This window comes from Electrona antarctica (genome assembly GCF_951216825.1).
Source record: "Electrona antarctica genome assembly, chromosome: 7".
NCBI classification, from domain to species: domain Eukaryota; kingdom Metazoa; phylum Chordata; class Actinopteri; order Myctophiformes; family Myctophidae; genus Electrona; species Electrona antarctica.
Window position 1 is genome coordinate 20,230,624 of NC_136812.1, and position 16,640 is coordinate 20,247,263.

Below are 16,640 nucleotides of genomic sequence, written 5' to 3' on the forward strand. Positions count from 1 at the left end.
TGTGGACATAAATAAACATTTCAAATGTGTGTGTGCGTGTGTGCGTGCGTGTGCGTGTGTGTGTGTAGGAGTCAGACGTACGTAGTGGAGTTGATGGTTGTATATCCAGAGGGACACTCGGGTATACAGGCTCCATTGTGGATGACGTACTCATGGCAGGCTGGCTCCCTGTCCAGTGGCAACCTTTTACTGCTCTTACACTGGTTGTGCAGATCCTGCAGAGAACAGTAGAGTTAGACACAGAGACAGAGGCTGTGCTCGATTGGATCACAGGGTGAAGGAAAATACTTTACATAACATTAAATGACATATTGGCCTCTACGTTGAAAGGCGGGAATGCAGAAATGCTTTGGCAGCCCAATGTTATTGTTCCAAGTTCACACGGGCAGACACAACAACGCAAGTCTACCATTCATTGTCAATGTAAGCCGTAAGCCATAAGAGTCGGTAAAACTGGCAGGAAAAGACTAAAGGGGTGCGTAGAAGTGAGTCAGAGAAAACACAGTGCCGAGTACTTGTCAGCCGAAGAGCACGTTTACTGTTCTCAAACTAGAGGCCATAACCATTTTAAATTATATGAAAAATGGTAAATGGTGCATTTATATAGCGCTTTTATCCAAGGCGCTTTACATAGATTCACCCATTCACACACACACATTCATACACCGATGGTGGCGGAAACCATGCAAGGCATCAGGAGCAATTAGGGGTTCAGTGTCTTGCTCAAGGACACTTCGACACCAACTCTGGGAGAGCCCGGGTTCGAACTGGCAACCTTGCGGTTACCATCCAGCCACTCTACCCCTGAGCCACCGCCGCCCAAAATACAAAAAGACTTGGTTGGCAGGAGGCAGGCTGGAACCCTGAATGTGAATGACCAGGGCAGTGTGGATCTAATGCTTGCCTCGTGATCAATGCATCTTAGCCTTGTTTCCCCACCTGTTCAACCAGTTGACCTGAGTTGAGCTGTGTCTTTACAATTAAGTATGTCTGTGTGCATGAAACTAATAATTTGCCATGACTTCATCAATCCCACCCCCCCAGTACTGACCTGGCAGAAGGCAAAGTTGACACAGCGCCAACCCCTGAAGACGTAGTATCCTGGGGGACACTTCTCCACACAGTTGTCTCCGTGCTGTAGGTTCCTGCAGGCCACACAGCTACTGGCGTTCCCCACCTCTCCGCAACCGCCCAGACACTGGTCATGGCAGCAATGGCCCTGGAGGCTGCACGCTCCATGCTTACAGTTCTCTGTGCACACTGGATGGAGACAGAGAGAGAGAGAGAGAAAGCGAAGTTAGAAAAAAAGTGGTTTTGATAAGCCTGTGCTTGCGTCCACAGCACAGTTGCTATATCCTTCAATTCAAACCCATTGAAAAGTCAGTATCTATAAAAAAAATGTGGCCAAATTTGACTGAGGGACTGCCATTGGATTTTTTTTAAATGTTTGTTTTTTCATGTCATATGAAAGCAGGGAATCATAGCTTCAAATTGACATATTGGTTGTTCAGTTTGACCCACCAGTTTTGGAGATGTGGCTTATAGAGTAATGTCTTTCAGAAAACAGCAAATTGAGAAAACAGGCTTGAAAGGTTCACTTCTGTGGACTCTAACATTACACCTAGCTGTTTAAGTATTTATTTCATATTTACATGTCGATTTCAGCTCTGATATTTATTTCAGACATGCTCTAGTATGTGAAGAGTCTGCCTGTGCTATCAACTCATTTTGGATAAAATATAAATAAATTCAGTTTTTCTCCTCTGAGAGCTGGAGGTTGCACGATGGCAGGCTCTCAGTCAAATCTGGTCACAAATTAAGAAGGTTCACATCACAAACTAAATGTTGCATCCATTCTGGGTCTGGCTGAGTCGAGTGGGAACTGGGATGGTAAGTGAGGCTGACCCAAAGTCAACTACACCTTTCCCACACGTTGCTTTTAAAGCACTAAATTAAGCTAAACTAAACTGCCTCACAGCACAGAAGGTGACAGAAGGCAGGGCCAGGGTCCTGTCCATGCTGGTCTTGCAGTCTCTCTGACCCCAATCTCGAAAAATCCATGGAGCTGTGCCCTGTAGGCCAGGTGTAGGCAATCAATGCTGATGTGTCAAGCTGCGCTTAATGCGACACCTCAGCTATGGCTGCGCCCAGGGCACCCCTCCATGGGTTTGTCTATAAAGGAACGTAATGCATCACAAAACATAACAGGAAGGCGTGGGCAGAGAGAAATCTCAGGGCCAAAATGACCAGAGTGACGGAGCCACTGGAGTTTATCTGGGCACAAAAGAACCAAAAATAAAATAGAGTGGAAAAACGGCAACCCTGAGCGGTTCACAGAATGGCTGGCCAATGGCAAGGCCAGCATTATCAGCAGCACCTGCCGGGTTTTCAGTCAGCACTCGCCACCCTCCCCACACTGTTGTGGAATCCCAGCAGGATTCTGTTTGCTGGAGCAGCTCCTCATTGAAACTAAGGTTACTCGAAGCATGAGGTAAATACGTTGCTCTCCCCAGGTTGGCAGAGGGACAGTACAGCCCATTAGATCAGGGGTTCCCAAACTGTGGTGCGTGCACCCCTTATGGTGCGCGGACGCCCTCTAGGGGGTGCGTGACATGAAAAGGGTAATGGTGGCTTTATGGTGTTATTTAGCCTAGTCGGCGAAATCCTGTAAAACACTGTTGTAAGGAGATCTACAGGTATAGAGCAGCTGTGGGAGTATACAGCAGCTGCATGTCTCTTGCAGTGACATTGTGATTATTTGCCATAATCATATTAAAAAAATTATAATTTTCGGCCAAATGCAACGAGGCGCTGAGGGGAGCGTCAGCTAGGTCAGGAGGTAACATGGGGTGCACAGCCAAAAATAAGTTTGAGGACCACTGCATTAGATAATGGACAATGGGTGAAAAAATCATGGGATAAAAATGTAATAAAAAATAAATAAGGATACTATATTTATTCAATGTAAGTGTTAATCAAATGCCATTTACTCATTGTCGTTGCTTATGCTATGGGACGGCATGACTATATCCATATATCTTAGGCTATGGGAAGGCATGACTATATCCATATCGTATGGGAAGGCATGACTATATCCATATCGTAGACGAGGGCCGATACCCTGGCCCTCAGTTGTATAACTTCACGCCTGAATGATAATCTTTACTAGACCCTGACCTTTTTCCTGACTGGACTGCCTGAACAGACAGCCCAACTAGCTGGCCAGCAGGGAGCCGGATGGGAAATGAACCAGGCCATCAGCCAAATGCTGGCCTACTGGTGTTTGTCTTTCTGTAACCGCTACAAATCTTCTAATCTGACCGTCTGCTATATTAGAGGTGACCTCAAATACCGTGGTTGCTCCAAACCTTCAATTAAAATAAGTCTGTTAATTATGTGACTTTCTAACAAGCCATACTTTAATCCACATGACCAAACACAGATTTAAAGTTCAGAGACAGAATATTGGAATGTAGTCCAACTTGAACTCCCTGTTGGCTTTCCTGTCTGTGACCCTTGAAATAACCATTCTCTGGCACCATGCCCCTCATTATGCTGTTTAACAGTATCACACAGAGAGAGCACCACCTCTACTATGCTAGAGTAGAGGTGTAATGAACTTGCAAATTATATTTAATAATACTGACCACCAGTCATTTCCAATTCACAACACATAGAAAGGTGTTTAAGACAGATTCTTAAACAATGTACAATGTGTGCATCATTCATGACATACCAAAAACATAAGCTTTATTGCAAACACATATTATGTTATTTTATTCAGACACAATGAAACAAAATAGCACGTACCAGGTAGCATAACTTTTAATCCAACTGCAATGTAACATGCACTTTATTTGGGCACTATGAATCTATGATGCAGCATTAGGCCTGGGGGGAATTTGCACAGATGTGTTAACAGAACTATAGTGTAATATGACTATTATACTGAACTGCTAGCTAAAATAATTACTTTCAAACGTTCTAAACGTTCTCAACATCACTCACTACTGCGTTCCACATAGCAAATCTATTATTTTGAGCAGGCTAAAAACCCGTGCCAAGAAATAAAGAATTATTAATAATACTATTTTGACCATTCCATTTAGTGATAGATGGATTTAAGGTCATTGCTGCAGACTTCCATGGCTTGCATGGCAATTACTTGTTTATCTCTAAACAAATCAAAATCAAGCAAATTAAGCTGTTGTCACTGAGCTACGGAGAGGAGTAAGAGAGAGAAAACTGAGAGAAAACCTTGGGAAGAAGAGAGTGCATCTGAATGCACCACTTAAACGCCAGCATCCATATTCTGGGGAAACCTTTGCAGAAAATAGCAGATCTACAAGCTTACGATGTGTCGCAAACACGTTGTATAAGCTTTTAGATTGGCTCTTTTCAGTGAAGATATTTAATGTAGAGCGAAAACAGAAAATTCACTAGTATAGAGTCCAGAGGGCTCAACAACATATGGGGTTTAAGTGAGTTGAGCAGTGCGTGCTAGCCTTTAAGGGATACCACCTCTGTGATTGTGAGGGCATCACATGAGGACTCACCGCCAGAGAAACAACTACATGTAGGACCCCTCTCCCCCTGCACGGGAGGGCTGCCTATCGCACTGCCTGAGCAAAAGTAGACAGAACAGACAGGGCCATGGCCGGGGGCGGGGGAAAGAGGGGGAGAGAAGGAGGCTGAAGGAAATGAAAGAGCGATGAAGAAAGAGAGGACAGGGGTGAAACACTCGACAAGAGAGAGGGAACAGCTAATGCAGAAAAAACACCACCTCCGACCTTATAAGACGGTTCACGCAGGGGTCTCTCTCTCTCTCCTGATTGTTCCAATACATTTTCTTTTCTCCACCGAGCAGCACCTCCCCTCACAATCACAGTCTCACACAGTCTCCCTTCCGTACGCAGATACACACAAATATGCACTTACACGGCGCACACACTGAAAAATGCATAGCTCTGTTGTCTGTTCCTCTCCAGCCCCCCACCTCCCCTCCCTGCTGTCTGCCGTATGTGTGTGTGTAGGTCGGGGGGGGGGGGGGTGTATGTGTGTGTACATGCTGTGACCACGCCGTCACATAACAAGAACAGAGCCGAGACGGATCCCCCTCCCGTCTGGGATCCGTGCCGGAGCTTTGCGCTAGCCCTAGATCCACCCTCAGCCTCAGCCAATGTGTTTGCTGGCTGGGGAAGGCAGCCATTCAATGGCCTCCTCCATGTCGGGGAAGAGAGACGCCCAGGGTTAACCCTGGCTGCGCCGGGGCAGACAGGGGGCAGACACAGCCCAGGAGCCAAGGAAGCTGCTACTACTTTATACTGCCGTTGCCGTTTTGGATGAATTCATAGTCCACACTAGGTCATATAGCCATGGAAATTAAGGAGCACGGTGCTAGCTACCTTGGTAGCAATCTGTGTGTGAGTAACATATGGACTCACACCCATGTGAAGTGAGGGGCGCTCTATTATGAATTTGTCATGACGTAACATGTCTATTTGCTCTAATTGACAATTGCTTCATTGTTAATGGGAATTGGGAACTTTATGTAGGACCAAAATAGCCAATTTGCTCGTCCACATAAGACGTAAATTCTCTATTCATTGTCAAAGGCATGTAATGTTTTTGTTAGGACAAAAATCGACACTATAGCTGAATATAGGCGCCCCTCAAAAAAAACATGTTCAAATCCAAATCCTTTTTAATTCATAATGATAAAGAGATTATATAATATTACGAATTGCTGTTGGCTCTTTCGCCGTTTCTTAGAGGCTTTTCCTGTGTGTGTTTACTCCTCTCCTCTCCCTCCCCTGTCTCTGTCTGAGCACTCAGCAGTGACTCCTACTGTAGTAGCACGACAGCACTTGTGTTGCTGCTACGTACTGCTGCAGCATTATTCCCCATTCTGCTCACGCTGGAGCTGGGCTACGCTACGCTACGTCTGCTAGCGCCTCTGCCAAACACGCTACAGTCAGCTCACTTTATTCATTCATCCGCTCCACCTACTCCTCCCTTCTTCTCATCTCTCCTTCATTCCCCTGCTCTCCTCTCTCTCTCTCTCTCGCCTCAGTCAGCCTTGCACCACTATCTGTCCATCTATCTATCCATCCATCCATCTGCCTCGCTTTTCTAGGCCAGTGCCCCTCCCACTTTCATTCATACAACGCCTTGTTTTGTTTTCATGCTGTGTGGAGAGGGGGGAGGGGGGGGGGGGGGGTGCGGAGGGCGGGATGGTGCGATGTAATCACCCGCCCGCTTCCACAACAAGAGCAGAAAGGAGGAAGTAGTATCCTGGACTGCTCAGTGCTCTCACACACCGCACACACACACACACACACACACACATGCACACACACCTTATATGAGTCAATAACCCACTCGCTGCTTCCCAAAACACATCAGGTTCCAGTATGGATTTTAAATGCAAGCCTGATCAAAGGTGTCTCGTGTTTACCTTTCATTTGGCCGCAGTAGTAAAAAAAAAAAAAAACCTGGCTGCCTGGTCCCGAGGGAAGGAACAGCGAGGGAGCCAATAGGATGCAGCCACACACGGCAACACTTCCTGCTCTTACACATAAAACCTCCCCTTTAATTGGCACTGCTGTCTATGGGCAAAACACTGGGAACAATAACAAACACGTTTTTTACCCCAGAGCCATTTACTCAGGAACACTCACACGTTCATGCGCACGCACGCTTACTATATTTGGCCACCGTGGGAGTTCTGAGCTTCAAAAGCTTTACTATAAATGCTTCTAGTGATCTGATGCAAGACATTCACCACCCTAAGACAGCAGAGAGAGAGAGAGAGAGAGAGAGAGAGAGAGAGAGAGAGAGAGAGAGAGAGAGAATGGGGGGGGGGGGGGGGCTGAGCTGTAAACAAAAACAGACAGATTCCTGGGAGGGAGAGGGATGGAGGAAGAGTGAGAACCATACCTCAAGCAGAGAGCGAAGGGGGCTGCAAGAGGCTATAAAATATTCACTTTTTTCCATTGGCATTCATAATGCGTGCGCTGATCACAGCTGGCCAACAGGACAGCCCCATAATGATAATAGGACAGCCTCGTAACGACAGAGGCGTACTGGTAACTGGCCAGCGACTGTAGCAAGACGTTGCTGTGTGACCCAGACGACTCTGTTGTGTCTTAAGGATTTTGTTATGTTGTCCAGGCCTCTCGTGGAGATATAGAATGATGTGTCCTTTTCATGATGTCTAACAGCCACTCCCTCGCTAGATTATTGACACACAGATAAAGAGCAGCCATTATGCAAGCAAGCCTCCAAACACAGGCAGCAGCAGAACCTGAGCGATGTGTGTGTGAGTGAGTGTGTGTGTGTTTGTGAAGCCAAGCTATAAAAAAAAAAAAGGTGGAGACAGAAAGATAGAGATAGAGGCACTAAGGGAAAGAGTGTGCGTGAATTAGGGGTGCAACAGTTATTAATCGAGCTACCGGTAATTTCATTAATCGATTATAAAAAAATATCAATTAATTCATTTTTAAAAAGCGGATTAAAACAATTGGTTTTGCAAAGCAGAGAGCTTGTAGATCATCTATTTTGCATGTAGATTTAGTAAATTATAAAAAAAATCTATTCACAAGGATTACTTAAACAAACAAGCACGCACATGATCAACCCCCCCATAAAGTTCCAAATGTTTGCATGTATTAGCGTCCACCATAAGACGTAGCGTTTCGAGCCTCATCTGCTCTTCATCAGATATGCAGACATAAAAACACGCCTTTCAATCAATCGATCAATCGCAAAACTAAATTACATCAGTGTAATAGCTATATGTGCAGGACTGCGTGTTCCTGCTGTGAATGAGGTGTTTTATTGTGGAGACGAGTAGAGGCACCTCCAGCCTGGAGCCGCTTGACTGGAGGAGAATGAAGGGATGGGAGAAGTACAAACAGCCTGCAGCCAAAACATCCAAACACCGAGAGAGAGAGAGAGAGAGAGAGAGAGAGAGAGAGAGACACACACACACGCACGCACGCACGCACCTCGCCTCTGCATCCGAACAGAGTATAGCTCTGTTATATATATATATCATTTTTATCCCACGATTTTTGTAACTCATTCTTTCACCCGGTGCCAATTGCCTAAGCTCTGCCAACATGGGCAGAGCCCCGGACTGAGCTCATGCTTGCTTCAATGCATGAGGAGTGAGCAGAGAACATAGCAAACTCCAACCCCACCTAGGGTATGGGTGCTGATGATGCGGAGGAGAGACGACGCCCCCGGCGGGAATCAAACCCGGGACAGTCTAGCTGTGAGGCGACAGCGCTACCGACTGCGCCACCGTGCCTCCCAGAGTACAGCTCATTGATTAGTGGAGCTACTGGGCTATTCTTGTGCCTCGCTTAAGTCCCTCATTCTCACCAGTTCTGTGGTTTGTTGGCAGAAGAAAAAGAATAGGCTATGTGAAAGATGACATGGATCCTCCCCTCATCACTGGCCAACGACATGCAAAAACATATGTTTCCATTTATCTCAGTGACAATCTAAATATATGGTGCTCAGATGGGAAGTGGCGTGTGTGTGCGAGTGGTTGCGTGCATGCGTGTGTGTGTGCGCGTGTGTGTGCCCGTCCCACCTCCTTCCGCTAGCCTGTCTTTCCTGCTTATCTTTCCGTCAAACATGAAGGAGACACAGCAGTGCATCATGAAGTAGAACAATAAGGGGGGGCACATTTTCTTCATTTTGAGAAAATGGAGATGGTGAGTTGGTGAGTTGGTGACCACTCCTAGCAACAAACAACAAACTGTGACACACTTCACACAGAAACTACTTCCTGGAGTAAAATCCTGTGTAATTTGTAACAGAGTTAAATCAATACTCAATATATATTTACAACGTACTTGCCAAGAGATGGCCAAAAGCGTCCGCTGTATTGTTGATGATGTCATAGAGAGCTGTCCCGTCACGGTGTGGTATGATGATGTCATAGAACTGTTCTGTCACTGTGTGTTATGATGATGTCATAGAACTGTTCTGTCACTGTGCGGGGGAATCCCAGTGAAAGGAGAGAAGAGGGTTCCAGCAATCACCATCTCATCATCTCTCATTCTACCAGATCTATTTCTATAAACCTGATGAGCTCTACTGTCACCAACACAATGATGGGCCTGATGCTCTGTGGTGTCTTTTTACAGTGTGTGTGTGTGTGCACACGTGCGTGCGTGCGCATGTGTGTGTGTGACTGTGAATGACTCACACACACTGACATTCAAATCCTCAACAGTAAATGTTTGGACAAGACATTTTATCTGGTATCTTAGGGGCAACCTCCGTGTGATGCACGAACACACGTTATACGTCTGGACCAGTTACTGTGCCACGACTCTGCTGCTCTGTTCCATGACACCTGGTCAGGTCCCAGTGACCCCATCAAATGTGTGCTTCTGCCGCCACCACAGCACGCACGCACGCACGCACGCACGCACGCACGCACGCACGCACGTTATACGTCTGGACCAGTTACTGTGCCACGACTCTGCTGCTCTGTTCCATGACACCTGGTCAGGTCCCAGTGACCCCATCAAATATGTGCTTCTGCCGCCGCACGCACGCACGCAAGCACGCACGCACGCACACACACACGCAAGCACGCACGCACACACACACGCTGTATGTTTTTCTTCCCTGGCACATGATGTGCTCATCATGTACAGTAGGCTACACAAACGCTGTCTGAACAAATGCATACAAGGGTGTGTGTGTGTGTGTGTAGTCATACTCCTGCTACAGAACATAGTACAGAGAACAGAACAGATTACTTAGAATTGACTTACAGGAAAAGGTCCTCGATGAGAATGATGGCAAGTGCAACCTATACTAGAGCCAGACAGATTTGTATCTGTCTGTCTGTCTGTCTGTCTGTCTGTCTGTCTGTCTGTCTGTATCTTTAGGGTACCAACAGGGGGCGCTGTTTTTGAACAGAGATTAAGTGGTTAAAAAAAATAAAGATCAACGTATGAGTTTGCTTTGTCAAAGAGCTATTTTCTTTATATATAAAATTGTTTGCCAATAAGTCATTGTTCTCAAATAGAAACTTCAAGAATATGTTGCACTTTCTGACAAAATATGGGCCTAAACATCGATAATCTGCGGTCTAGGACTATCCAAAACTGTGATCAGCCAAATCTGCGGCGCCAGTCAGGCTCTGAATCTGAACACAGGTGTTCCATTCTGTGTCTCTCTCCTGTTGGCTAAATGATCCTGGTTTTATTGTGTTACTGGAAGTTGGACTGGCCTGAAAGAGACCAGAGCTAGTAACACAAAAGCAAACAGACACAGACATGAACACACAAACAGAGGACACATGCAAACACTCAGTTCCGCGCGCACACACACACACACACACACACACACACACACACACATACAGTAAGCAAGTTTGGTTGCTGAAAAGGTCATGGAAGGCTGTAGACATCATAGACATGGCTAATGGTAGAAAATGGCAACGACCTCCTGACTCCATTTGGTTCGATTCTAAAGAGATAACCCACACCAGGATTCAAATAACTGATTGTTATATTTCTGTATCTCACAAACCTTCTTCTTGTTATGCCCAAAACCACATACTGTCCCCACAAGTCTAGACATACGTTTATATAATCAAAATTATATAACTAATAATCTTCCCATATAGAGCAGAGCAGACACACCCATTTATGTGAACAGAAAGGTTACCAGTTAACAGCAGCAATAAAAGGTGAGAACTACACCGGGGGAGGCAGGGCGGAACAATTAAACAGCTAGTGGAGTACACACAATCAATTTATAGAGCTCCTCCACAGTACTGTGTATTCAGACTGCGTCTGAAACAACTGCCTCTTTTGTTGGCCTATTCTGTTCAACGCCATTGTCAACAGACTGTAAAATTGTGAGAATTAATAGCACTGTGGTGCTAATGGCTATAAAGCGACCTGCAGCATTGTAAGGCAATTAGCTGTATCCACTTTAGATGGACCATATACACCAAATATGTTCCTCTCGGTTCACTGATTTCCATAAAAAAGGATGGGGGGGGAAGTAATGATATACACAATTACGTATGTTATGATACGACATAAATATGACATACTGTGAATATGTTTCATGGAAAAGTGCTTCACAAGCGTGGCTCTGCAAATAAACACAAAATAATAAATCAGTGTAAGGACATCATGTGACCCACCTGCTCGCTCTTACACACAACACACACACACACACACACACACACACACACACACACACACACACACACACACACACACACACACACACACACACACACACACACACACACACACACACACACACACACACACACACACACACACACACACACACACACACACACACACACACACACACACACACACACACACACACACACACACACACACCTGTCTGTCCATTCATTGATTTCCCTGTCTGTCTTCCTGTGTGTGTGTGTGTGTGCGCGCGCTGGCCGGGGCAACACGTGTGGGGCCCAGCCTGTCGCCATGGAGATCAGTCCAGACACAGACAGCATTTTTTTTATATGTATAATTAGCAGCGTCTCTAACGACTCATCTTTTTCTAACATTCCCTCCTGGTCATAATTTTATCTTGATATTCTCTGATGTCATATCAACATCCATTTGATCTCCTCCCTGCTCTCCCTTTCCCTCAGATTCTCGCCCGTTCAACGCCCCCCCCCCCCCCCCCCCCCCTTCCTTAGCTCTTACACATGCATCCTCCTGGACGCCATTCGTCTTGGCCCTCCAGTACACCTGCCACCCCCCCAGCCCCCCCCCTCCAATGTCCCTGGTCCATCCCCGGCGTTTAGCGTCTAGCCGCAGGTGACTGATCTGCTCCTGCAGAAAGCCACAGCCACTAGATCTCATTACAGACGCTGGGGACGGGGCCAAAATCAATACTTCCCCACCGATGGGCCACCTCTCCACCTCCTCCTCTCCTCGTCTGGCCTCCCAACGCGCGCTCTCCTTCCTCGCCTCTCCTTTCTTCCTCCATTTTCCTTCGCGCCGCTCCGACATCCTTCTTCCCGTCCCCTCCATCTTTCCTCCCCTCCTCCTTCGCCGCGCCACATGTTTCATTTTGTCACAGTGCCACCAGCCGCAGCCCTTGCTGCTGGCTGCACTTTTCCTGACACCCAAACACACCCACACACACACAAACAAAACAAGGCTGTATGCACCCGTGCACACACACACACACACACACACACACACAAATCGAACACAGTATAAAATAAACACTATCCTTTCACTTACAGTACATGCATACAAATAAACTCAGAAGTCAGAACAAAACAAGACCTATCACGCACACAGTGGCAAAGCAAGCTTTGCTGACTGGACAGATTGATGACAGTGGGGATGTGATGGAGGGAGCAAAAATCCATCTCGTGGAACGAGATGCCTGCATCACCAGCCTCATCATCTGCCTTCACAGCACTGCTGCACGCACGCCCGCACGCACGCACGCACGCACGCACGCACGCACGCACGCACGCACGCACGCACGCACACACGCACCCGTGCACGCGCGAAGGCAGGCGAGTTGGCACACAGATATGACTGTAAACATATTTGACGCATACTGCCTGCCTGCCTTGTATGTAGTGTCTGCAACAACAAAAAGATGGAAGCACGCTCTTGTGTGCACACAGATGGCACAGGTGTACCTATTACAACCAACCACACTCCCACCTGCCCAAGACAGCTCAGCACCAGGTCCAGTCTGACTTCATGCCAGACAGACACCAGAGTCTCTCTCGCCATGCAGTCTCCATGGTTTATCCTGTTCCCAACAGATGGATTCATTAGAATGCTTTTGTTTGATGAGCTTGATTGTGGCATGCCTGGAATGGTTAGGGTTATCTATGCCATCAGCTCCATTGCAGTGCTGGCTTGTCTCAACAGATACGTTTACAGAAAAAAGAAAGATCCAGAAGCTGATGAATGGTCAGGTACAAATAGGCTACCAAACTAAAAAATAAAGTAATATTCATTTTATTTGCAATGTTTTGCATGTTTTTCTGTCATTTTAGGCAAAAATGTGTTGTGATCTTGCTACAACGCATTGTGGCAAATGGCTAAAATAGCCATTTTGGAATAGCCAAAGAATAAAATAGTATAGTGAAGGGGAGCGTGGAAAAGGCTCTGGCTTAGTCAACGATCTGAAGTAATGAAGTGACATTAAATAACAAAAGTATGTCACGTGGAGCCATCGACCCCTCTCCGCGGACAAATGCCTGCTCAAGCGCCCCCCCTCGGCCACACGCACAGACTCAGACATGGACAGCGATTTGACATCTTTAACTGGGCACTCGTAACTGCTGTTTTATGGATTGCAGTTGTTCTCAGATAAATACCCCGCTTCATGTAGGTAATTTAATCAGTGGTACTGAGCAGAGGCCCAGTCATGACTAAGCTGTTTTTAAGCCTTCCTTTTCTACCTCAATGGCCCATTATCTGCTCATATTAGCCACAGAGAGAGTAAGAAACAGTGTGAGTGATGTTGTAAGGAGATGGAGAGAGAGAGAGAGAGAGAGAGAGAGAGAGAGAGAGAGAGAGAGAGAGAGAGAGGGGGAAGAAGGACAGAAAGCTAGAAAGAGAGGAGAAAGAACTCAGCTCACCCTTCTCTCTGTCCTCAGTTAACACCTTGTGAACGTTTATCAAGGGGCTGATTGTCATACCCCACACCCCACCTCCTCATCTGTCTTTTTCCTACCCCTCCTCCTGTTTCAAGGCCGTCAGGTTCAGATGGTCAGTGAGTCGAGGACAAACAAGATTCACTGCTGTTACAGGGACACACAAAAGAACAGAACCCCCACAAACAAAAAAACAAACGTCTACGAGGCTAGCCTTGTCAGAATGTCACGCCGTCATATTGAGACTTCACCCACAGACCGATATCTACGGACAAACCGTACACGTGAGAAAACGAGAAAACAAGAAAGCCAAAAACAATGCACACAAAGGAAATCATTGGCAGCCAGGTAAACATGACCAGAGCCTCTTAGACATAACAGAAGCTAAACTGAGCAAACTGCACAGACACACGTCATCTACTGACCCTTTTCCTCCCTGACACGCAAATTCACACTGTTTTTCTGCTTGCTGGCCAGCTGTACCAGCTGGACCGATCGGTTGGTACAGAGTGGGCCAGGGTGGGTAGGAAGGCTGCAGTGCAGATGCAAGCTGCCCTATTTCATATTCACAGCATAGCTTAAGCAGAGCAGCACTACAGTGTGTCCACACACACACACACACACACACACACACACACACACACACACACACACACACACACACACACACACACACACACACACACACACACACACACACACACACACACACACACACACACACACACACACACACACACACACACACACACACACACACACACAGTTGCTGGGGGTCGGAGAACACCCCCTACTTGCAGTGGTAGTAGGTGCCAAAAATGTACATTTTTGGCACAGTTATCAATCCCAACCCATCTTAACCATATACAGTATATTGTGTTGACCACAGATGAGAAAGTGCAGAAGTCTATACTAGGCTTGTTGCCAAAAATAGCTGATTGACAAGCTCACAGCGTACTGTCAGGACGTGATGCGTTGAGCTTGTAGATCCGTCTACAGAATTCTCGCAGGATGTTAGCGACATACTAGGGAGCTAGAATGCATATGTCTTTAAAATGTTGGATTTGTACGATAGAAACTGAAGTTTAGGATAAAATTAACACAGGGGTTTGGCTTCTTGCAGGAAGATACATTGGATATCGATGCGGGACGCACGACCACTGTTGCAGGAATGAAACCTGTGACCACATTCAGTTATAATGGGAGGGTCTGTCTAAACCTGCGGGCCACCGAGGCGCCCCTAGACAGATGGATGAGACGACTCTCACCCCGTCCATCTCCTCCCACCTCTGCCTTCACCGCACGGACCCTCGCCTCCTCCGTTCGCATCCCGTGTGACCTCGGGAAGATTGGTTAGGAGAAGGGGAAGGAGGGGAAACTCTCCATCATGGCTAAAAGAAACAGACCTGTCACAGGGATCGCACAACCTCAGCTCACATCCTGACGCACCAGCAGAAGTTACAGTGCACCCGTCAATATGTCACATGCTGAACACACGTGCCCTGCTTCGCGTTCCAGGGTGGGTTATTTGTTCCAGGGTCAAGGAGTCCTCCCTTCCTGCCATTCAACCTGAGACCCCTGGACTGATGAGTGGCGTCAGTGTAAGGGGGGTGGGGGGGTACCTGGTTCAATTAATTATTTTCAATGTCTACGTTGTCAAGTGTCAAATACATTGTGGGGCCCAATAGGAGCAGGACAATTCCTATAGTTTTGCAGGCTATTCAGGTCAATTACTACCGGGTTCTCACCCTGCAAATGGTTTAGTGTAAAATACGGTTGTGGATCTGCATCTAGTAAAACACCTCCATTGTCATTGAAACACAAAACCAGGGCTCTGGGCAATGCATGCGGTATTTAAATTTTGATCAGTAATGGCTGTGTTAAGCCAGATCAATTTCCGATTACTTTTATATTTCATCATCCGTCATACACATTATCCACCACTTGCACAGCGTCACAGCAAGGCAGAAATTCATATGTATTCTCATATATTTTGTCTTGAAGACTTTGCCTGACACTAGATATAGACAGTGCAGTGCATGTGGGCTGCCTGAGACTAATCTGTCTCTTTTTTCTCTATCTCTACCCTCCTCAATGTCCTCATCATTCCAAAAACGTAAGTATAAGAAAAGCAAGAAAAACAATGTCTACATTTCTTCCTATGCCATTACTGTTAACTTGGCTCATAAATAATAAGCTGCCATCCCACAACTAAAACAACATTGACGTCACTGTAGCTTTTCGAAAGAACGTCTTTTTATTATATATTTATTAATACTTTATTAACACGATTATTAAAAGTACAGGAAGTACAGTCAAAGGTTATGCTAAAAGGATAACACAAAAAGCCCCAGGGGAGTTTTTCCATTGAGGTCAATCGTCCTAATCCTGATTCCAGGTCTACTGTAGTGGAAACAAATGATGACGTTTACACACCTCAAGAGTTGTGCAGTCTACTTTGGTCTTAGAACAGCCATGGATGTCCACATATCGCATAATGAATGAAGAGTTTGATGGGTTACACCAGTGGTTCCCAAACTTTTTCATGTCAAGGAACCCAAAATTGGCACTAATTAGCCCGTGGACCCCCCCCCCCCCCCATTTGAAAATATATGCCAAGGACCCCCAAAAGAGAAGGTCTTTACAGCTTTAACAGTGAGTTTCAACCATTTTAATTGAAAGGACCCCCAGTTTGACATGCATTAGTCTAAGGGCCCCCATTTAATGGCATTTCTATCTATTCAATTTATATTGTACAATCAATGTTAATTTAACTCTTAGAGTGTACATTTGTACACTCTCAGAGTTACAGACCCATAAAGGTCCATTTGGTTCCTAATTATCATTTAGCTGGGTACCCCCTGGAACTCTCTCAAGGACCCCTAGGGGTCCCCGGACCCCACTTTGGAAACCACTGGGTTACACGTTTCAGGAAAAAAGCTCACAAATAGAAGACAATTGTGCACTTTCAATGCAATGGATGTTTTTT

At 46.2% G+C, this 16,640-nt stretch overlaps 1 protein-coding gene across 1 annotated transcript in view; it reads right to left on the bottom strand.

Moving 5' to 3' along the window:
* Positions 1–16,640, bottom strand: part of insrb (insulin receptor b) — a 118,173-nt gene that overhangs the window by 40,921 nt on the left and 60,612 nt on the right. Inside the window, exons 3-4 of the mRNA XM_079506355.1 lie at positions 1,052–1,260; positions 82–215 (exon numbers count right to left, since the gene is read on the bottom strand). Of these exons, the coding sequence (XP_079362481.1) occupies positions 82–215; positions 1,052–1,260 (343 nt within the window). The remainder of the gene's footprint in view (positions 1–81; positions 216–1,051; positions 1,261–16,640) is intronic.